This window comes from Phyllopteryx taeniolatus, chromosome 9, assembly GCF_024500385.1.
Source record: "Phyllopteryx taeniolatus isolate TA_2022b chromosome 9, UOR_Ptae_1.2, whole genome shotgun sequence".
In the NCBI taxonomy this organism is placed as follows: Eukaryota; Metazoa; Chordata; class Actinopteri; order Syngnathiformes; family Syngnathidae; genus Phyllopteryx; species Phyllopteryx taeniolatus.
Window position 1 is genome coordinate 14551358 of NC_084510.1, and position 23129 is coordinate 14574486.

The following is a 23129-nucleotide window of genomic DNA, read 5'->3' on the forward strand; positions in this document are numbered from 1 at the left end:
CGGAAGAAAACTACATCAAAATAATATGCGCATATTGTACTTTAATAAACTTTTAAAACACAATCTCTTAAAGTTGAATATCATCAAATTCCATAAAAGACTACTATTTCTTCAGCACTAAATGGTTTCATTTCATTATATAATTAAAAAAGATGAAGGTAAAACTACAAGTTGCCAGTGCAAGCTCACTAAATGCTTATTTGTGGTAGTCGACCTCCATATTTCATGCATTTGGAATACAAAAAAAAAAATATCGACTGGATTTAAGGTTCAGGCTTCAAAATGTCAACTAGTTTAATTCCTTCTATCAGCTGTGCCTGCCTCTCTTTCACTCATGAAGAGGTGTCATGCAGATCAGATTTTGAATTTACCTTCAAGCATGTTTAACCACATCTAGTTCATTAACATACACGATTAACAATGTGATAGCTGTCATAATCAATAAATCCAATGCACTTGTGTCAAAGGCCGTTCAGATGTGGCATTAGTACCTGTATATGACTTGAAAGAAGTAAAACACATCACATCTGGTGGTACATAGAAAGCCGCTTGAGCATTTATTCTATATTGTACTAGTGCACTGAATAGTCCATGTACTAATACTCTTTGTCCTCACTGGTAAGAGAATTGCACACAATGACTAGAATGCACTAGTAGAATGACTAGGTCTTAGTAGTGACTTTTTTTTCTAAAACTGTCTTCTACTAGGACGACTGGTTAGAGCGTCTCCCTCACAGTTCTGAGGACCGGGGTTCAATCCCCGGCCCCGCCAGGGTGGAGTTTGCATGTTCTCCCCGTGCCTGCGTGGGTTTTCTCCGGGCACTCCGGTTTCCTCCCACATCCCAAAAACATGCGTGGTAGGTTGATTGAAGACTCTAAATTGCCCGTAGGAGTGAATGTGAGTGTGAATGGTTGCTTGTCTATGTGTGTCCTGTGATTAGCAGGCGACCAGTTAAGGGTGTACCACGCCTCTTGCAGAGTCAGCTGGGATAGGTTCCAGCATGCCCGCGACCCTAATGAGGATAATGGTGTGGAAAATGGATGGATGGATGGATGGATAGTAGTACTGGTAGCATGCAGTTGTCAACAAGTGCCCAGTTTTGTCTCACTAGTGGCATGAGTTGTTCTATTAGTGTGCTCCATTGTCTTACTAATGAGGACAGAGAGTGCTGTAATCGGATATGGAATAAATGCTCATACCACTTGCCATAGTAGCAGGAGGTTTTTCACTTCTTCCACTAATTGGGCAATTGACTTCCTGTGCCTGGTGCGCCACAAAAAAAACAACAACAAAGAAAGAAACAAAAAAAAACAAAAAACATACAGGTCAGTATTGCGCTATTAATATGAAAGCATCCCAAATGTTGGGAACCAACAAATGACCACCACGCCAGCTCTGGAGAGGAGCAAATAAATCTTAAATAGTAATTTCACAAATGGTAGACTGTTCTGCAGTAAACTTGAAACGAAAGCAAGAGCACAAAGGGTGAGCACTACCTTGGTTACGCCGAGCTCAGCTCTCTGTGGGGATATTCTCAGCAGCATGGAGGGAAGGCCACGAAGGGACCTGCCATCTAGGCAGCGTACCCTCCATTAGCCTTTCCATCCACAGTCCCAGGCGGTCAAGCTTGTGGTGTACCTCTATGCTTGTGGCCCTACTGGGGCCTCTCTTGGACCTAGCCCCATCCTCTCTGGAATGGGATCGGGATGGAGAGTTTGAGCTAGACCGAGACCTGGATCGGGACTTTCTCCCACTCTCAGAAGAGAACATCGAGACGGACGATGCATCGCTCAGATCGTCCCCGGTGAAGACGGGTCTAAAGTGGCAAAAGTATTTCTTGTAGCCATTCAGGGCCAAGACATGGCCATGGTAGTCTGAAGAATCCTCATCATCGTCGGAATGACTCACGCTGCGTGATGTGCCTGAGCACGAGCGGAGGAGTGAGGGCATCCAGTGGCGATGCTTATCAGCATTGAGGAAGGAGAAGTGGATAGTCTGAGTCCTGTGGTGGAAGAAAGTTTCAAATGACTTAACTTATCCTAATATCCCTAGGATGAACATAGGCAGTGCTCAACATGAATCAGTACAGCCCAACTGAGTTTCCTTTCAGAATCAGTATTTCGGAAGACATACTATATTTATTATAGTATTTTGTCCATGCGCACACACAAACTTGTGTTTCTCTGACAAATCCATTTAATGTATGAAAATTTAAATGTATCAAAAACATAACATTTCAGAAAAGAGACAAAAAATGTGGATAATTTTTTCCAAAGTAAAAGCAGTTGTTTGCAAATGTCATTTTGATTAATCAGTCGGCTTTCACGGAGGAATACAGAAATCTGAGAATGTTAAATGTTGACAGGGAGGAAAAGACTGTCCAAGGATTTGGTTGATTAACTAATTTGGTTAGTTAAACAATGGATGTAAACGATTAATCAATTAATCGTTATACCTCTAATTTTCACCACATCTGTTCTTAACATAATTGTAATACTTACAAACTGTATTTGCTTGCCACTATTTTCCACGACTTCTGATTTCAAATTTAATTTGTTCTTAAACATATAGTAAATAATAACAATCCAACTCACTGTGTATATGTAATACTTAAATATGATGAGGTGATCATAGCATTTATATGGTTTTCACAGTCATAACTTGCCTCTGAGGGCCACGACAGAAATGAGGTTGATACCCCTGGCGTGATCCATTTGAAAATAGTAGAAGTTAATAGCAAATGTAATGAATTGATGCCCACACATAACAAATGTGTTTACAACAATGCTTATAATTCCTGAGATGCATAGAAAAAAGGACTGAAACTTACCCAGAAAAAGAAAAGACCTCCTTGGCAAATTTGCGCAGCAAGGCGTTATTAGAGGCGTTGGTGAGCACCAGAACAACGTTGATGTGCCCTGGGCGCAGTTTGACCAAGTTACTGGTGTACGTGACGTCTGTCAGCTCCGTCACCTCCACAAAATCCTTCTTGGGCGGGCGGCTGCATGGACCAGGGAGAAGGCGATATTACATGTGTGTGTTACAGTACAGTACAGAGGCATTACTTGGATAGTGAGGCATACTTTACAGTGAAGCCCCCTTAAGGTACACACACTTATTATACAATGCTTAACTTTTTTGCTGAACTTTTTCCCATCATCTACTCTATGACATGAATATTGAAAAGTGTGATTATGCATGTAGTTGTCGAATTCAGCAACCCTCCCTCTCCACTTATGAACCACTAACAGAATTTTAGACTATGTGCCATGATAAGTAGTTGTTTTGTTTTAGTTTTACAATGCAATATACAGCAATTAACTTCTTTTAATACTTAAGCATTAAGAGCGTTATGTAACTTAAAAATTGCCTGTACAGGTAAAGATTTAACGTTTAATGTTTTTATTACATTAACCTTGTAATGGTAACATCATCTTCAGTTTGAGGTTGCTCTTTTGGTGTTGGTTTCCGGGGTTTCGTCTCACCTGGTTCGCTAAAATAAATAAATAAATTTAAAAAAGGGAATCCTCCATGTCAACATAAACAGTTCTCTTTACTCAGCGGGTAAACTGTATTGGAGAAACCTTCCTCTCTCACCTGAAGGCCTGTATGATGACTGTCCCAAAAAGAATAAAAAGAGCTGAGAAGATCAACGACAGGATAGGCATCATCTCTCGCCTTGAAAGAAGACACATCATATCTTACTGGAAGGACCTTTGTTGTAACTACAAAACAAAATACTAGTTTGTCCTTGATATTGAAAAGTTATCAGTATTAAGCTTCTTAAGAACCAGTTCTTTCACCATGTAGTATGCAAATATACTGTATGTATAAAACGGCCAAAGTTGAACATGTGAGAAGGGCGCGCCCACCTGGTTAATGTAGAAATAGCTTGAAGTCAGCTTTGAAATTTCAGATACACCAACCTATGCCTGCTAGCTTTTTTAGCTCTTTCTATACCATTCTGATAAGATGCCACACAAGATCAAGTTCTTGTGTGGAACCTCGATAAAACGGACCCTGATATAACGGATATAGGATATCGCCTATGACGAGTATGTCAATAGTGTCTACATAAAGCATACCAGCGGTAAATTTGGATACAATTTGAAACTTTTCAAAAATGTTCAAGCTTTTTCATATTTAACACAAGGCCACATTAAGGCCACAAAAAAAGGGTCTTTTAGGTACCGGACAATCGGCTATAACGGACGACCGCCGCCCCTATCAGTCAGTTTTATCGAGGTTCCTCTGAAGTTACAAATCTCCACTGAGAGACTAACATCTTTGTATGTTGGGCAGGAACTAAGTTCAGCCTTGGTTGGTAGGAAAAAAAAGTGAAGGAGAGTCCTCACTGCATGTGTATGTACACATGCACTGATGGTGCATTGTTCTACATTAAATTATCTGTAAATAATTCATTTTTAAAGGGTAATTATGGCTTTTTGAGGCAGGGCTCGGTCCCCATCTCCAACGAATAGCGGAGGTTTAAAGTATCATCATCACATGTAATAAAGACTATTTGAAAATTCTGTCTTACCAGTTTGAGTAGAGAAGGTCATCGTAAATTTGATGGATGTAATCACAAGCAGTGTTAATCCACTGAATTAGGAAAATCTAAACAGAGAGTGAAGATTTAAAACTATTATATTAGTTTAGGAAAAACAGTGCGTGTGCGTGCTGTGTCTTACAGGGGCCATCTCATTGTTGAGTTCTGGCAACATGGCATCCGAGGTCAGATAGGTGGGGTCCTTCTGAAGGAGCTCCAGATGCTCAAGGAGGCGGTACTTGTCTTCTTCGCTGCCATTCCACCCACCAATCACAGAGCGGTACAGCACCTTGCCAGCTGGGCTTCGCCTCTCAAGAATAAACACCTGTCAGTGGTGTAAAAAAAACAAAAAAAACACATTTCTAATGAAAATTGCACTGCACTTATGACACGTTTCACCTCGTAGTATGTCCGTTTTGAAGGTTTATGTTTTCATTTAATTTAATTTAAATAACATACAATTTCCACAAAAAATAGTAAGTCATAGGAGTTATATAAAAATTTAATGAATGTTCTTCTTGATGATCTCATTATAAAACATTTTACTGCACACCAAAAAAATGGTGCAGGTGCCTGTATGTGTGTACATGCCACCGACCTGAGGGGAGATTACAGCCTGGTTGGGAAGCAGAGCCTGGCAGAGAGGCTGCTGCTGATGCTGGTAGACGTACGCAAACCGTAGCACCTCTTTGTTGTTAAACGTGGCAAAGTCCAGGAAGGCCTTATTTCGAGGAAGAAAAGCTTTGTCTTCGCTGGTGATCAGCAGCACGCAATACCTGCAAAAAAGTGGTCTCATTTCATTCGCTTTCTTTATGTGAGAATTCAAATAGAGGTTGGAGTGTAAAGGTCTTTGTTTAGCTGCGGTAGGGACAGGAAAAATTCCCTGAGATCTTTGGCGTCTTACTTCCTCCGTCTGTGAAACTGCTTGACAGGACACAGCTCATCAAACAGCTGCTGGTTGACCAGTCGGGGGACTTGCAGGAACTTGTTGTTGGAGACAAACTCATGCATGATCTGCCACTTCATTCCTGTAGCCTGGATAAGAGAACAAGTGTAAGGTAAAAAAACAAAAAAGGCTTTGGACAGACTACGAGACACGGTTTGCATTATTCACTACTCAAAGTTATAGCTATTCAGTTTCCACATAAACATTCAGGATGAATTTAAAATGTACTTTTACAGGTAAACTAAATGCACATGTCCAACTATTCAATGTTTCAGTAAAACTTGCTGTTCTTTAACAAGGAGCTGAATGGCAAAATTCCCAACAGATATTTGAGCCGACAAATACATTTTCCAAGGACTTCCACCTCTGAGCCTTTCTGTAACTCTTCCAGTCTCTGTGTATGTCTGTTACAACGTGCTGATGACAATCTATGGCCTAACTTCAGCAGCCACTTGATGCCTAAGAACTCCATTATGTCCAAAATACCAAACATAAAAGACTGCAAAAGACTTTTGAATCTAATTTGGCTACCTTAATATGACACAGACCTCTGTGTGTGTGTAGAAAGTACCTGGATGATGTCCACTGGCTTTTCGGTGTCCTCTTTAAACAGCAGCATGATGGGGGCGTATGAATTTATGTTGAACTGCCGCAGAAGCTGAATGTTGTGTGTGTCGCCCTGGTCTATGTAACCGAAATGAACATAGTCTCTGAAGGCAAATGCTGTTAACTAGAGAGCACAAGGAGGATATCACTTTAATTTGGATACATTTGAGAGGAGGAGGAGAACAACATTTCAAATATTAACAGGCACTGAAGTACATAACTAAAGAAAAAAAATTAAAATGAGGGGAAAACCTGAAATCACGGCTCACCTTGTAGACAATGGGAACATTAGAGTCCTGGTCAAACAAAAGAACGCTGGGCTTATTTTCAACATGCCAGCTGTCCAGAAAATGCTTGTAGTTGTCGTCAGTGATCTGGAGAACAAAACAAAAACCACAAAATTGTGTAACATATTTGCACAGCTCCCACATGAATGCATTCTAGTGCTTATCTATCAGACAAACGGGTGAAGAACGGGTGAAGATTGGGCGCAAGACTGCAGTATTATATGGGTATTGATGGACGTGTGATTTTATGAGAATTAAGGGGAACAGACTGTAAAATTTAAACATTTTAAATAACTTGAAAAAACTATTACATTTATGTCACATTCCCTATTTATTATTGTTCTTATTTTATTTTAGGTTTAATCATTTTTATTACAGCATAAACAAAGGATTGACAGGATGTGCTTTCATTTTAAGTGGGTAGAATTATTCAATTCATATACATATATATATATATATATATATATATATATTATTAATTTTTTTTTGGATGGATAGTTGTCATTGTCCATCTTGGGAATATTTCCAACACACCTCAGCTGAATTTCTAAGATTCATCAATACATTTTCCGCCCCTTTGCCACCCTTACATGAAGTTCACTGTATCTGTGGGGTTTTCACCTTTTTCACCAGTTTCTGGGGAAGAAGATCTTCGACGAACTGTCGCAGGTGTTCTCGAATGATGGCCTGATGGAAGAACGTCACTTTACCGTTCACCAGTCCGATGATGGAGGGAGCGCGGTGAGCTCCCAACTGGTTTGCCAGACGACGTTCATAACCCAGGTCCACAATGCCAATCCCCACACCTGGTGGAAAAGTACAAATGAACTTCAGCTTTATCTCACACACGAGAGCAAAATATTATTCAAGGGTCACGTCTTGCTAAAGTTATCTGGGATAGGCTCCAGCTCACACACGACCCTTGTGAGGAGAAGCGTTACAGAAAACGAATGGATAAATGGGACTGCTACGCTAACAAATTTCCAACCACCCATTTTGGACATTCTCTCTCTTTTACGGACTCTTTCCCCCCAGATAGCCTTAATTGTTGCAGCTGTATTTATAATTCAATTCATTGTAATGAGCAGCACATGAGCTCATGTTGATGAGGGGAAAAAACTTTGTCGTGGCATCAGCATTAGCCTCACCCAGTGGCTCGAGTTCCTGCACAGTCTCTTTCCACACAGGTTCCATGTGGATGCAGGCAAAGCACCACTCTGAGGTCACTTTGATGAGGTACGGCCTCTTGTGGGTGTCTGGAAGAATGTCGCTGTTAAACTGAGCGTGGTGAAGCAAGTACTTGCTGTCTGCAAAGTCCCTGGACCTGGAGGAGCGAGAGAGAGAGGATAATGACTGCTTTTTTTTTTTAAGGACAAGACGGGAAATTGTCTAAAAGTCCAGTCTGAGCTCACAATACAAAACTTTTAATTCATTAACCCAACCCCCGAGATTTAAAGTGGCACAAAAAACTGACAGTTAAGAATGTTAAAAGCTTACATAAAACAGTGCCTATACCGTTAATAAAGGTTATATGAAGGCAACAGTTTGTCAAATTAGACTGGATTGGAAAAAAATATTTTGATACGAATTGGTGGCTGACTAGCGTTCCGACATGGACTTTCAACCTCTGAGGTTCCCTTGTGCCATTCTTGAATTATCACTGTAATATGATCCAACATAACTTTCTGACTTTAAATACCACCAAGCAGACAATATAATTGATAGATATTAAAGAAATGTGGACATGTATTACCTGGAGAAATGAAAGAAAGACTCATCAAAGTAGAAGCTGTTTTGGAAGTTGCGGAAACGTTGATGCTGTGACTGGCCAAAGGGCTCGTTTTCTTCTATCTGCCCATAGCGATCAAAGTTGGCCCTTCGCTCTTCATTAGACAAAATCTGTGTGCAAAACATGAAAGAATACAAGTTATTTAGTACATACTGCGATTGTGTACCATACACAAAAATGTATGCGTTGTGACACAGGATTTTATGTACCATGTAATTTTGCTAAAGTCTGATGCATGTCTTATTAGATGTATTATTTTGACAATGCTGTAACTGCCACATCTAACTCCAAGAGCAATTCAGTAGAGTGCAAAATAATGTGTTTTGTTTGTCTATTTGTTAGTTCGTTAGGTTGCCGGCAATGCTCGTATAATTTTGGGGTGTGGACGCTTCCATTTATGCCAGTCACTCAAAGGGTGAAATACATTCCAGACCCTCAACAAATCCAATTGAAATTCCCTGACAAACCTCGTATAAAAACGTTACCGTGATTGATGCTGAGGGAGGATGGATCAAAAATCAAGAAAGAACGCAACAGAATTTTCCACTTCCTATAACATACCGCATACCTCATATGACTTTGAAACCTTGATGAACATATCTTCAGCACTTGGGTCTTTATTCTTATCTGGATGCCTGGGGGGGCAAACACACTGTAAATTAGAAATCGTTCAATAAGACCGGGTTGAAATGGCTTGTGTGACAACAAGCAGAGATGTTCAGTTGTCATTTTGTCAACTTGGGGGTTGCATATTACTCACCATTCTTTGGCAAGGTTCTTATATGCCTTTTTGACGTCTGCTTGGCTCGCACTCCTGCTGACACCCAGGACTTTATAGGGGTCATATCCAGAGGTTGTTTCCACTAAACGCTCAGTAAAAACTAGCAGAAAGATGGCGAGCGCCAGTAGGCATGGCCCAGGATGTCGGCTCTTCCCCCCAGCAGTCATCGCTTATTACTATTCGTCTACGCTAACGAGTAATGATATTAAAGCCAACGTCTCGGGCATCGATACGCGAAGGTAAGCGCTCACATTAAAATCACCGGTGACTCGTTCACGAGTAAGGTAAATGGAGACTTTCCGCTGTTTTAATAGGCGGAGGTCATTATTTTGGTGGCTAATGGTGTATGTTAGCAAATTGTTATTATCATAGCAATGAGCTGAATGATCTTCCTGTAATCATTTCAAAATAAAGCCCAATGCATCGTTTATTTTATATTGTACATTTATGGAAATATAAATTAATTCTGATATTTACATCTATATTAATTAAGGAATCATGAAAAATAACTTAAATATCGAATATCTTTTGCTCAGACGTCAGATGTTGTGACCACTCCTTTAGCAGGTTAGCCTGCTGCTGAGAGACGTCAGTGCGTCGGCCATATTTGATGTGGCAGATCTCCCGACGCCTATCTCAGCTGATTTCGGGCGAGAGGCGAGATCCAAACTAATGCAGGTAAATGGACTGAACTTCATAAAGCGAGAACCTACAAAGTACACAACTGCACAAAAGTAACGCCTGTAACCTACCTATTCACTCACACACACACACACGCACGCACGCTATTTGTGAAACAGATAGGCATATAAAACAAAGTTTAAATGTGATGATTAGTCTTTACTACTTATGTTTATGATACAGGTAAGCACCAAACTGACACACTTTTTAAGAGTGCTTATACAGTGGGTGTGGAACGTTTTGAGACCCCCTTAAAATGTTCACTCTTTATTATATTGCAGCCATTTGTTAAAATCATTTAAGTTCATTTTTTCCTCATTAATGTACACACAGCACCCCATATTGAAAAAAAAAACGTAATTGTTTAAATTTTTGCTGATTTATTAAAAAAGAAAAACTGAAATATCACATATTTCTGAATATAAGTATTCAGATCCTTTGCTTTGACACTCATATTTAACTCGTGTGGTGTCCATTTCTTCTGATCATCCTTAAAATGGTTCTACACCTTCATTGGAGTCCAGCTGTGTTTGATTATACTGATTGGACTTGATTAGGAAAGCCACACACCTGTCTATATTACATCTTACAGCTCACAGTGCATGTCAGAGCAAATGAGAATCATGAGGTCAAAAGAACTGCCTGAAGAGCTCAGAAACAGAATTGTGGCAAGGCACAGATCTGGCCGAGGTTACAAAAACATATCAACTGCACTTAAGGTTCCTAAGAGCACAGTGGTCTCCATAATCCTGAAATGGAAGACGTTTGGGACGATCAGAACCCTTCCTAGAGCTGGCTGTCCGGCCAAACTGAGCAATTGAGGGAGAAGAGCCTTGGTGAGAGAGGTAGAGAAGAAACCAAAGATCACTGTGGCTGAGCTCCAGAGATGCAGTCGGGAGATGGGAGAAAGTTCTAGAAAGTCAACCTTCACTGCAGCCCTCCACCAATCGGGGCTTTACGGCAGAGTGGCCCAACGGAAGCCTCTCCTCAAGACACATGAAAGTCTGCATGAAGTTTGCTAAAAAACACCTGAAGGACTCCAAGATGGTGAGAAATAAGATTCTCTGGTCCGATGAGACCAAGATAGAACTTTTTGGCCTTAATTCTAAGCGGTGTATGTGGATAAAACCAGGCACTGCTCATCACCTGTCCAATACAGTCCCAACAGTGAAGCATGGTGGTGGCAGCATCATGCTGTGGGGGTGGTTTTCAGCTGCAGGGGCAGGACGACTGGTTGCAGTCGAAGAAAATATTAATGCGGCCAAGTACAGGGATATCCTGGATGAAAACCTTCTCCAGAATGCTCAGAACCTCAGACTGGGCCGATGTTTCACCTTCAAAAAAGACAATGACCCTAAGCACACAGCTAAAATAATGGAGTGGCTTCAGAACAACTCCGTGACTGTTTTTGAATGGCCCAGCCAGAGCCCTGACTTAAACCCAATTGAGCAGCTCTGGAAAGATCTGAAAACTGCTGCCCACCAACCATCCAAGCTGACAGAACTGGAGAGGATCTGCAAGGAGGAATGGCAGAGGATCCCCAAATCCAGGTGTGAAAACTTGTTGCATCATTCCCTAAAAGAGTCATGGCTGTATTACCTCAAAAGGGTGCTTCTACTAAATACTGAGCAAAGGGTCTGAATACTGATATTTCAGTTTTTCTTTTTTAATAAAGAATTTCAACAATTCCGTTTTTTCTGTCAATATGGGGTGCTGTGTGTACATTAACGAGGGAAAAAAAACAACTTAAATGATTTTAGCAAATGGCTGCAATATAAAAAAGAGTGACCAATTTAAGGGGGTCTGAATACTTTCCGTACACACTGTAGCTAACAATGTATGTTAACACTGGTAATGGGATGTTAAATATTGAAATCCATCCATTTTCTGTACCGCTTATCCTCACTAAGGTCACCGGCCTGCTGGCGCTTATCCCAGCTGACTCTGGGCGAGATACTGGCTATAATACTGGCAATCACTGGAGATGGACAAGCATACAACCCTTCTCTTCTGACATTGTTTCCTCTTGATTCCCACCCCTTTCTCAGCCCTTTATCATTTATCTTTGGGAAACTTACATAGATGGAGACAAATCAGCTAAGCAACTAAGAACAATCCACGAATTGGAAAGACATTGCAGCAAATTGTGTTTGCGACATGATGTTATCATGATCAAATGCATTGCTCAGTCTAAATCACAGGAGGTTTAGTTTTGAGTGTACGGGGTATGGCGGCACGGTGACGACTGGTTAGCACATCTGCCACACAGTTCTGAGGACCGGGGTTCAAATACGAGACCCCGCCTGTGTGGAGTTCCTCCCCCATCCCAAAAAACACGCGTGGTGGTTGATTGACGACTCTAAATTGCCCTTAAGTGTGAAAGTGAGTCCCAATGGTTGTTTGTTTCTATGTGCCCTGTAATTGGCTGGCGACCAGTTCAGGTTGTACCCCGCCTCTCGCCCGAAGATAGCTGGGATAGGCTCCAGCACGCCTGCGACCCTAATGAGGAGAAGTAGTACAGAAAATGGATGGTGGATGGGTTAATGATAATGAAATAATGAGCTTAATCTTTCCAAGAGTAAAATGAGTTTGTTTTATTGTATTTAGGTGACAGTAATAGTTATATGTTTGATTAAATGTACCTTCACGGACATGTACGGGTTATACCCCAGCAACAAATGAATGAGGCAGCTTCACAAAGAGCTCCACTTCTCCACATCCAATATGGCGGTGACGTTGAGTATGTCTATGGTGAATAAGCAGAAATGGCCTTTCTCCATATAGCATATTGAGTCCAGTTGAAGCTTATGCGCAATTTGCTACTTTTGCACTTTATTCTGCATCCTTTCGATTTCTGTTTTGTCTAAAGACAGAAATATGTGTCTTTGTCATAATACACAAACCTAAATGTTAAAGCACATACTCATAAGACCTATTTTGTATTTGTGTTGTCATGTTTCTCTTTTCGGAGGCTACGTTTCCGGCTTCCACTCCATCCCCGCCTGCCTCATTATTACGAGGGGGGGGAATAAAAACATCTACATTCTGGCTCTCTACTGGCTGTACTAGTTTAAAGCATTATTTTTCCGCCTTTGGCGCTGTCTTCAGCCAATTTACGCACGATGTGTGATTTTGCTTTTTGTGGAGAGAGTCGCCAACGTTAGCTTTGCAAAGCTGCACGGCCTGCTGCGGCTCGACTATTCACGAAAGGGCCACTTTACTGCTCAGGTAAATAAAAACGACCAACCAACTTAGCTTAATGTAGCTGGTGCATACGTAGCACAATAGCTAGAAATACCAAGCGCGGAAATGAAGTCAAAAATACTGCACGTAGACGTAGCTTCCTCTGTAACGAGCTGAGCGGCTATTTACTAAAGTCAAAAGAAATGCTTTGCTGCTGTTACTTAAAACATTAACGCAGAAACAGTTAGCGATTCTGCACATAGCTATCTTACAATGCCGATTGAATAAATGTGTTACATCCCAAAATGTGTACATTTAATGCATTTGTACAATGCGTTAAAAAGAATCATAATCAGCGTTGGTTATAATTGAGTAGTATACTTTGAATGCCACCATGAATTTCAGCTTTACAGAAGCTATGTCTGTGTTTGTAGCGATTATGTAGTCTGCGCAACACATGCTATTGTGTATTCAGCATAAGTGAAAAGTAATTACTGCTGCTTTGTGATACTTATAATTAGAAAATCTAAATTTTAAACCAAATACTAAGCAGTCATTACATTATTTACAGTTAATATTTCATAAATATTCACAAAACTATGCATACAATGTGCGTATTTTACAAATATTTTTAAAATGTGCTGACATTTTGAACAGCAACCAATCTCATTATTATTTGTAGTCAGGACTTTCAAATCCTAACAGAGATAGATAGACAGACAAGCTGACAGATAGATTTGATTGATCAGATTAGATTTTTTTGATTTGTGTATTATCAGGTTAAAACCCTCTGGCTCTCTTCCCTCCCCTGTGCAGGGAATAAGAATGTTGCTAACGTGAGGATATATGTGCCGGAACACTTTAGATATATTTTGTTTGCATGTGGCTGCTTTGATCCACTCACAATTTTAATTAATTATTTTGTAAGTTTTGATTGAACACATTTTTCCCCCCTCTGTATGACAGGCTCAACACCATGAATTTGGTACGTCTAGTGTGCCGCCACAAGACTGCATTGTTCCTCTGCACTGTGTGCACCTTTGCTGTGGTTCTTGTCTTCTTGGCTAAATGTACCTCCGAAACCCTGAAGCAGGGTCATGCAGATCCACCGGGCTTAGCCCCCCGCGCCAGCGCTTCACATCCGGAGCAGCATGACCGATCCGCCCCGTCCAAAGACGTGTCAGCATTCCTCGTAGTCCTCATAACAACAGGGCCCAAGTATACTGAGCGCAGGAGTATCATCCGGAGCACATGGCTGTCCAAGAGGGTCTCTGATGTTTTGGCCATGTTTGTAGTAGGAACTCTAGGGCTTTCCAACGAAGACCTTCAGAACCTCAATGTAGAACAAGGACGGCACAAAGATCTGCTCTTACTGCCTGACTTGAAAGATTCTTATGAGAACTTGACAATGAAGTTACTGCACATGTACTCCTGGTTGGACCACAATGTTGACTTCAAATTTGTGTTCAAAGCAGATGATGACACATTCGCTCGGTTGGACCTCCTTAAAGAGGAGCTGCGAGGGAAAGAGCCCACTCGCTTATACTGGGGCTTCTTCTCGGGCCGAGGGCGAGTCAAGACAGCCGGGAAGTGGCGGGAAAGCTCTTGGGAGCTCTGTGACTATTACCTCCCGTACGCACTGGGCGGCGGCTACATCTTGTCATCTGACCTGGTACGATATGTGCATCTCAATGCAGACTACTTAAAGATATGGCAGAGTGAAGATGTGTCTTTGGGTGCCTGGCTGGCTCCGGTGGATGTTCGGCGAACGCACGACCCGCGCTTTGACACAGAGTATAAATCCCGCGGTTGCAACAATAAATACTTGGTGACACATAAGCAAAGTCTGGAGGACATGCTGGAAAAGCACCAGATGCTGCAGCGTGATGGTAGGCTGTGTAAGGAGGAAGTCAAGCTGCGACTCTCATATGTGTATGACTGGGGTGTGCCCCCCTCACAGTGCTGCCAAAGGAAGGAGGGCATCCCTTAATTTATCTCTTTGTCACTTAGCTGAAGTCGATGTCCAATTCCTACTACTGTAAAGTCTTTCCTCAGTTTTACACTACAAGCCCTATTGGAATTTGTGTTCTCCTCATATATCACCAAATGCTTGGATTTGATCTGAGTGGATGAAAATGGAGAATATTTGTGGAAATGGAAACAAGCGTTTCCAATTTTGTGAGATTTGTTTGATCAAAGCACATAGTATTTTTTATCTTTAAATGCTATTCTTTTTTAAGGCATTTCCCTGTTTCTACAAATTATATTTTCCTTTATCTGGAAGTAGATCCTGGTTAAATCTGACCACCGTATTTCCTCACAAAGTGGCCTCGCTGTGCTGCTTTTGATCCTTGGGCATGTAAATAAACAAACACCACACTCCAGATTGATAGCTCCTTCCCTTCCTACAAATAACAGATGATAGTTAAATTTTAGAGTGGATTTATACTATGCTGGACAAACACAACCAAGAATTTTCCAGAAAATAGCAGGGCTACCCTTTAGTGAGTGATGTAGACTTTTAAATTAAATATAATAATGAAATTTTAATTTGATGTTATTTGTGGACTTTAAAAAAATGTTTTATATTGTAGAAATGCATTTCTACAAATAAAGGCACCCCAAACAAATCCCTCACAACTAATATACACTTGGTACTCTTGTTGTTTAGTAAAAATACTAATTTTAAAAACACCCTTGCTCACTATAATATGAGGAAATACGGTAGTGCTGAAAGACAGGGATTCACAGTAATGATTCAAATACTGTGGTAAGCAATTATTTGATATCCTTGATATGCAGTTTAAGGTCCATGTACTAGTACATTCTTTTTCGTCACTTAGTTGGACAACTTTGGCATACATGTTCATAATGAGGCAAAACTGACAACTGCATGCTACTAGTCAGTAGTCATGTTATAAAATTCTACTACCTACCAAGTTTTGCCTCCCCGTTTAAGCTGTGTATCAAGGATATCGAATTAATACATAAATGGCTTTCAATAAAATTGCTCTGTTGTTGTCATCCCAATACTGCTCACGGCCAATAGGGGGCAGAATGTCATGTTACTGTGTCTGGATTCCTCTGATTTGCTGTCAAGTGTCAACAAATGTCCTTATTTCTTTGGTATTTTAACAAAAGCATCCCTCAGCATTCATGCACAAATGCTAGGGGAGTTGCTTTTCAGTTAAAAAAAATAATCAAAGATTAGTTTTGCACAACTAGTGTTTCATATGGTGATATTTAGAATTGAAAATCAATTTTGGCCTTGAATAGAAGCCTTCAGCCTCGTGTATGTCGGTACTGTCAGCTGTGTTATATATTATCTTTATTTTCTCCTGTTGAACCTCTTCCAAACATTTGTACACACTTTGAATTTAGGAGGTTATATTATTAAATTATGTTTTATGTCGTAAAATAATGTTTTAAATTTATATTTATTGTTAATTTATTATTGCTGTAAGCACACTAGTTGTTATACCGGCATATTGGCGGGCACAGTGAATTTGTATTTCCATAAGTCCGATATAACGGTAACGGTATATAAGGTTTCCTGCACGTGGAATTGCACAGTGTGTGAAAGTGAAAACGGTTGAATGTGTTTTGTTCAGCAAGCCTTCGTGTTTCTTCATGAGATAACTCGCGTGTGTGTGTGAGTGTGTGTGTGTGAGATGACAATGGACAGATCAAGTCAACATGTCTCTACAGTGCAGCAGTGTTCGAATGTTCTCAACAAGACCACAGCTTTGCCAGCAGGTCACCTTTCCTTGGTGATTTTTTTTCATCTATTCTGATGTTTTCCAAGTTGACCTCACCCTCACAAAACATCTTACTGTTACAGTAGAGTGGGTGATGGTGTGACAGATTTATTACTGTTTTGTATTACTGTATTACAAGTTTTGTTTTTTTAATTGTACAATGTCATCCACCCTGGATAAGTTATTAAAACTGTGATACTGTTCATTGTACAATGTCATCCACCCTGGTTTAAGTTATTAAAACTATGTGATACGGTCTCATGTATTCGCTTTCAAGGTGGTTTATACATTTGCAGCATCAATTACATGGTACAAGATGTTTTGCAAAAATGAATCAACCAGTTTTAGTAATATCAAAAAATGCATTTTATTTGTATAGGTACAATTGTGCACAGTGAAGGTCACCTTTGACACAATAAAAATGATGGAAGTCAGTTCATTAACAAAGGGAAATGTAGGTGTAAAAACATGTTTTAAAATATGTACAAGGTAGAGCTCACACAGAATAGGTGACGCAAAAAGATTCCAGGACATGTTTGAGCTAAATGTTTAGTAAAACGTTTTAAAATGAACATAAATTGTAGCAAAGGAAATCTGGAAACTTCCATTTGAATATAGAGTATGTATAAAATCAATGTTTGTGAATAACACAAGAAGATTGATTTATGGTAATATTTACTCGTTACTCATTGTTACTGTTACTCATTGTTACTGGAAAAGACAGCATCAAAGTGACAGCTACAACTGCTGAATAAGGCTCTGTATCCAATTACGTAGTTTTAGTCACAAAAAAATGTGTGTCGCAAAGTCATCATCAAAAGAGAACATGAGTCTGAGGGAAAGATGCAAATAAGAATCATTCAGACGAGGTAAACGTTGCTTGGATTGTTAAAAGGTTAAAATCAGATGTTTACATACATTATAAAAATACACTTCTCACTGATATATATGCTTCTGACTGAAAAAAAGTAATGAAAATGTATCTTAAAAAAATAAATCCCCATTATTCTGCATTTAGCAAATAGAAGTATTAACAGTAGTAACAGTAATTTTGGTAATCCTAATTGACCTAAAACAGGAAAAGTTTAGTCTGATTTGATGTCAGACAAACAAATCAATACTATGTACTTTTATATATGTATGTAAACTTCTGGTTTCAACTGTATGTGTAAATGAGGAGCAACATATGTTGGTCAGATTCATCGATTACTATTATCACAGTATTCGTTTCTTGTAAAAGTGGTTTTGAATCTACGCTCATACAGTCCCCTCCAAAAGTATTGGAACGGCAAAGTCAATTCCTTTGTTTTTGCTGTATATTGTAGAGATTTGGGTTTCAGATTAAAAGATGAATATGAGACAAAGGTTCATAATTTCATCTTTTATTTCATGGTATTTACATCCAGATGTGTTAAACAACTCAGGACAGAGCACCTTTTGTTTGAAGCCACCCACTTTTCAAGTGAGCAAAAGTATTGGAACTGGGTGTTTGTAGTTGCTCAGGTGTTGCCTTTTAGATTGATGCTTGTTTTTGGCTTTCGGTTTCACCTGTGAAAACTGCATTTGCTGTTAAGCAAACATGAAAACCAGACAGCTGTCTACGGGAGAAACGCAGACTATTTTGAAGCCGAGAGAAGAGGGAAAATCGATCAGAGCTGTTGCACAAACATTGGTCATAGCCAATACAACAATATGGAATGTCCTGAAAAAGAAAGAAACTACTGGTGTACTGAGCAACAGACATCGAACAGGTTAGCCAAGGGTATCAACAGCAGTTGATGACAGCTGTGAGAGCTGTGAAGAAGCACCCACAGACAACAGTAAGTGACATCACTGCCAACCTCCACAGGGCAGGGGTGAAGGTATCACAATCCAGTGTTCGAAGAAGACTTCGAGAGAAAAGTGGAAGGCTTTAGACTGGCCAAGTCAATCACCAGACCTTAACCCAATAGAGCATGCTTTTTACCTCCTGAAGAGGAGACTGAAGGGAGAACCGCCCCAGAAACAAACAAGAACAGAAAGAGGCTGCAGTTAAGGCATGGAAAAGCATTTTAAATAAAGAATGCAACAGTCTGGTGAAGTCAAGGGGTCGCAGGCTTGATTCAATTATTGCAAGTAAGGGTTATACCACCAAATATTAATTTATTCACTTTAAGTTAATTTCAATACATTTGCTCACTTGCAAAGTGGGTGGCTTCAAACAAAAGGTCCTCTGTCCAGAGTTGTTGAACACATCGAGATGTAAATATTAAATAAAAGCTGGAATTCTGAAATTTTGTCTCATATTCATGTTTTGATCTGAAACGCATATGTCTTCAGTTTACAACAAAAACAAAGGAATTGACCTTGCCGTTCAAATACTTTTGGAGGGGACTGTAAATTCTGTCATTGCTCATTTTTAAAAGGTGGCCACATTGTCTCTATACAGGTGCACGAATAATGCTAATGCAAAACTCATGTACTGCAACACCTTAAAAAGTATTGTAAAGGTGGAAAGCTGTGATAAACTCATCAGGTCAGTCGTCGTCATCTTACGTTGATAATTAACTTTCACCTTTTTAACTTTAGAGCTACGTAACTTCACAAGTGCAACACCCTCAAAACAGAAATTTAGTGATGTTCAGCATTGCGCTGGTACAATTCAATCCATGTCGGTGAAGTTACTTCTTTGTTGTGAAGAAACCCTCCAGTTGGATCTAAAGGACACACAAGAATCTGAAAATAAGCCACACAGTTACAAGACAACATTACTGTTGCTGTGTTATCGTGATGACCTTGAGCTGCTGGTTGTTTTTCCTCAGGGTCTGAATCTCCTCCGTGTGCTTCTTTTCCTGCGCCTGCTGTTTTTCAGCTGCCATTTTTTCCACTTCCACACATTTCTTTCTTTGGTGATCCAATTGCTCTTTCAGCTCCTCTTTTAAATTTTCCAAATCAGAAATCTACACAAGAGACAAAACGGATAAATACAGGTAAATCTACTGATAAAACTACTCACTAAAAGTTTGTAATATTCTGCTTCTGGGTGAAATTTCATGATAAACCTAAAATGCACTATACGTTATATACTATACGTTACGGGTTAACTGAATGTGACCTGTAAAATTTGAATGCACATGTGCTACTATTCAATGTTTCAGTATTTTTGCACAACTTGTTCTCTCACAAGGAGCTGAATGGCAAAATCCACAACAGGGGACGTCTATGCCTTTCTGTGACTCTTTCAGTGTCTGTATCGCTCTTGCAACCTGACGATGACACTGCTGGTGACACTGAGCTCAGTGGCCACTTTCCTGTGAAAACATCCTGTTTGAAGCCTCGCCAGAGGTGTTATCTTGGTCTCATGATGTTGAAATGTGAATTGCATGATGAAGGGGACTATATTAGTCGACTAATGGATCAAACATTGTTAATTTTGTTTTTCAGGTCATTTTTAGAGAACAGCAAGTGTGCAAAAAGTACAATGAACAGTTGGACACGTATCCAAAAGTCTCTTCTTCTTTTCCTTTTGGCTTGTCCCGTTAGGGGTCGCTACAGAATGTCATCCTTTTCCATCTCAGCCTATCTCCTGCATCCACCAACTGCCCTCATGTCCCTCACGACAGCCATCAACCTTCTCTTTGGTCTTCCTCTAGCTCTCTTGCCTGGCAGCTCCATCCTCATCACCCTTCTACCAATATACTCACTATCTCTCTTCTGGACATGTCCAAACCATCGAAGTCTGCTCTGTCTAACTTTGTCTCCAAAACATGTAACTTGGTCACTCCTAGACCGAACCTCAATATCTTCATTTCCGCCACCTCCAGCTTTGCTTCCTGTTGTCTCTTCGGTGACAATGTCTCCAATCCGTACATCACGGCCTAGCCTCGCCACTGTCTTATAAACTTATCCCTTCATCCTAGCAGAGACTCTTCTGTCACACAGCACACCTGACACCTTCCTCCACCCGTTCCAACCTGCTTGGACCCGTTTCTTCACTTCCTTACCACACTCACCATTGCTCTGGACTGTTGACCCCAACTATTTAAAGTCTCTAGTCACATCCTACCTGTGGGGCATAGCCGTTAATCACATTATACATAACACCGTCGATTTCAAGTTTCAGCCTCATCACTCGATCTGATACTCTTTTCACCTCCAAGACATTCTTAGCTAACTCTTCTTTTAAAATAACCCCTATTTCATTTCTCTTCCCATCTACACCGTGGTAAAATAATTTAAACCCTGCCCCTAAACTTCTAGCCTTATTGCCTTTCCACCTTGTCTCCTGGACACACAATATATCAACCTTTCTCCTAATCATCATGTGAACCAACTCCTGAGATTTTCATGTCATAGTCCCAATATTAATAGTCCCCACAATGAATTCTAGGCTCTGTGCTTTCCTCTTCTCTTTCTGCCTAAGAACCCGCTTTCCAACTCTCTATCGTCTTCGACCCACACTAGCTGAATTTCCACCGGCGCCCTGCAGGTTAACCGTCCTGGGGGCGGACGTCGTTAACCCGGGACACCGATCCGGTATGGAATTCTTTAGATGAACGCTCATATTTGTTTGGCAAAGTGTTAATCCGGAAGCCGCTTCCTGATGCAACCCTATGCATTTATCCGGGCTTGGGACCAGACTACAGTTTGCACTGGCTTGTGCCCCCCCCCCCCCCCCCCCCCCCATAGGGCTGCTTTATGTATCCAAAATTCTGAGATGGTCAAATTAAATTCACCTTTAAAGGTTATAGTCCATTTTAGACTCATCCTGAAATTTCATCCAAAAGCTGAATGTTCTCAACTTCCGGTGTAGTGTAGTTATCCAGTCTTACTCTGTTCTTCAGGGCCACCTTATCCTGTTCATCATGCAGAGCTTTTCTCATGCCAAAAACCATACTACTCTCGTAGAACGTCTGATAGGCAGCAATGGTCATCTGGATCTCGTCTCTTATCCGCAGCAACAAGAGACCCCTCGAAGCACAAATGAGGACCACTTGTCTGATCAGCTCATCTAATGACGAAAGTAGATATAAAACTGGCACACAACTAACAGAAGTTTAGGCATCAAGAGTCCTTACCAAAGCACTCGGTGTATAACTGCCTTCTCAGGGGGCAGATTCCAGTCTCCATGGCACGCATTTGCAGCAGCTTTTTGTCTAGTTCTTCCTCTAGGTTCACCACATCCACTCGAGTGGATGGTTCATTACACACTCTCTGCACCCACTCTCTGTTCGCTTCCTCCCATCTCCTGGCACGGGGAAACAACAATGAATAACGCTGTGTAGTGACACTGACTGAAGATCAATTTGGATACCTGGGTGGAAACATGAAGTTGAGAATGTCCTCATTTTTCTGCCTGATGTCATCAAATGTGGCTGTTATGGATTTACGAGGACCTGGCAAAGAGTCTGCATGCTGCTGAGGTTTTGACTTGAGCACTTTTGCAGGTTGTCCCTGAGGTGATAAATGTTTTCTATTCACTTTAGCGACTCTGAGCCAGGTTCACACCGAAGCCGTTACAGTGCTAATGCCCAAACTTGCAGCAGATTTTTGTGTTTAGATCATGAACTAGTTCAGAGGCAGGAAAACTGGTGCTGTTGTGAGGAACCAAAATCCTGCTGACCCAGGTTTAAAAACCAGTTACAATAGGAGCTAGGGCTGGAATGATAGAGACTCACAAGAGAATAGCTACTGCATACAGTATGCTTTGTATATTGCGAATGTATTGTGAAAAATGTAATCATTAGAAATCAAGTTATGAATTGATTATTTTTCTTTTAAATACAGTATATCAGTCAGTATGGCTATCAATCGTCCATCATGACAGAACCTTCTGGATGACTGTGCTCACATAACAGTGATCTTGATGGGTAAATCTTTGGGATGGTTACATAGTTGTCTTGCCACCCCCGACCCTATACTGTATAGGGGACATTGGCTTTGCTATTGGCTAATGACTGGCTAACTTTTCCGTTTGCATGTTCTTCCCGTGCCTGCGTGGATTTCCCCCGGGTACTCCGGTTCCCTCCCACATCCAAAAACATGCATAGTAGGTTAATTGGAGACTCTAAAGTGTGAATATGAGTGCGAATGGTGCCCTGCGATTGGCTGGCGACCGGTTGAGGGTGTAAACCGCCTCTCGCCCATAGTCCAGCACCGCGACCCGAGTGAGGATAAGCGGTACGGAAAATGAATGGATGGAGGCCTGCCTTTACAAAGATAACAACGTTCAGTTTTGACACCATCATTGAGGCACTACTCACCTTTGCCGATTTTTTATCAGCACTTTTTGGAACTAAAATTGGTCGATCGTATTTGAGGAGAGATTCGGCGGGTGCATTCATTGTGCTCTCCAAAAAACATTTGAATTTTTATATTTACAGAAGAAATTCCCGAAGAGCCATCCCATCTCTCGTTTTTTTAGCGTCCCCGCTGGGCCACTTTTAAAGAATTACATTACACCAAACTGAGTTACAAGTGTTGTTTACTATTTGTAATCTTGCCACTGGTGAATACGTCAGGGAATGTGACGTCATCACGTGTCATTGACGGCGTGTTAAAAAACAGAC

At 40.7% G+C, this 23129-nt stretch overlaps 3 protein-coding genes across 6 annotated transcripts; 1 reads left to right on the top strand and 2 right to left on the bottom strand.

The window, feature by feature from the left end:
• Positions 1-26: 26 nt before the first annotated feature.
• Positions 27-9126, bottom strand: LOC133483246 (dnaJ homolog subfamily C member 16-like). The gene is made up of 15 exons (XM_061784181.1): positions 8939-9126; positions 8747-8813; positions 8143-8288; positions 7538-7713; positions 7011-7195; positions 6372-6476; positions 6068-6226; positions 5455-5585; positions 5149-5326; positions 4693-4875; positions 4542-4618; positions 3599-3679; positions 3417-3494; positions 2832-3002; positions 27-2003 (listed from the first exon to the last, which is right to left on the bottom strand). Exons 1-15 carry the CDS (start codon positions 9124-9126, stop codon positions 1514-1516), a joined length of 2415 nt encoding a protein of 804 aa, XP_061640165.1. The 3' UTR covers positions 27-1513.
• On the top strand, positions 9078-16839 carry b3galt6 (UDP-Gal:betaGal beta 1,3-galactosyltransferase polypeptide 6). 4 transcript variants are annotated; one of them, XM_061784183.1, is made up of 3 exons: positions 9078-9198; positions 9524-9637; positions 13790-16839. In XM_061784183.1, the coding sequence occupies exon 3, from the start codon at positions 13800-13802 to the stop codon at positions 14811-14813; it is 1014 nt and encodes a 337-aa protein (XP_061640167.1). In that variant the 5' UTR covers positions 9078-9198; positions 9524-9637; positions 13790-13799; the 3' UTR covers positions 14814-16839. The 4 variants fall into 4 exon arrangements, with proteins under 4 accessions (XP_061640167.1, XP_061640168.1, XP_061640169.1 ...); XM_061784184.1 differs by having other exon boundaries at positions 9080-9198; positions 9496-9637; XM_061784185.1 differs by lacking the exon at positions 9078-9198 and adding an exon at positions 9221-9243.
• A 112-nt stretch (positions 16840-16951) lies between these two features.
• On the bottom strand, positions 16952-23101 carry LOC133483249 (axonemal dynein light intermediate polypeptide 1-like). The gene is made up of 6 exons (XM_061784186.1): positions 22824-23101; positions 21875-22014; positions 21639-21808; positions 21393-21571; positions 19356-19520; positions 16952-19277 (listed from the first exon to the last, which is right to left on the bottom strand). Exons 1-6 carry the CDS (start codon positions 22902-22904, stop codon positions 19242-19244), a joined length of 771 nt encoding a protein of 256 aa, XP_061640170.1. The 5' UTR covers positions 22905-23101; the 3' UTR covers positions 16952-19241.
• Positions 23102-23129: the final 28 nt, after the last annotated feature.

What these genes read in the sequence shown, in the direction of transcription:
- LOC133483246 (XM_061784181.1), bottom strand. Translation starts at nt 9,126, where the DNA reads ATGACTGCTGGGGGGAAGAGCCGACATCCTGGGCCATGCCTACTGGCG. An exon ending in CCCAGAAACTGGTGAAAAAG is followed by an intron (nt 6,477 to 7,010) that starts GTGAAAACCCCA and finishes TTTGTTCTCCAG; the next exon opens with ATCACTGACGACAACTACAA. An exon ending in GACCTTCTCTACTCAAACTG is followed by an intron (nt 3,680 to 4,541) that starts GTAAGACAGAAT and finishes TCTTCTTTCAAG; the next exon opens with GCGAGAGATGATGCCTATCC.
- b3galt6 (XM_061784183.1), top strand. Translation starts at nt 13,800, where the DNA reads ATGAATTTGGTACGTCTAGTGTGCCGCCACAAGACTGCATTGTTCCTC.
- LOC133483249 (XM_061784186.1), bottom strand. Translation starts at nt 22,904, where the DNA reads ATGAATGCACCCGCCGAATCTCTCCTCAAATACGATCGACCAATTTTA. An exon ending in AGGTGGCCCTGAAGAACAGA is followed by an intron (nt 19,521 to 21,392) that starts GTAAGACTGGAT and finishes TCTCTTGTGTAG; the next exon opens with ATTTCTGATTTGGAAAATTT. An exon ending in AAAACAACCAGCAGCTCAAG is followed by an intron (nt 19,278 to 19,355) that starts GTCATCACGATA and finishes TGTGTCCTTTAG; the next exon opens with ATCCAACTGGAGGGTTTCTT.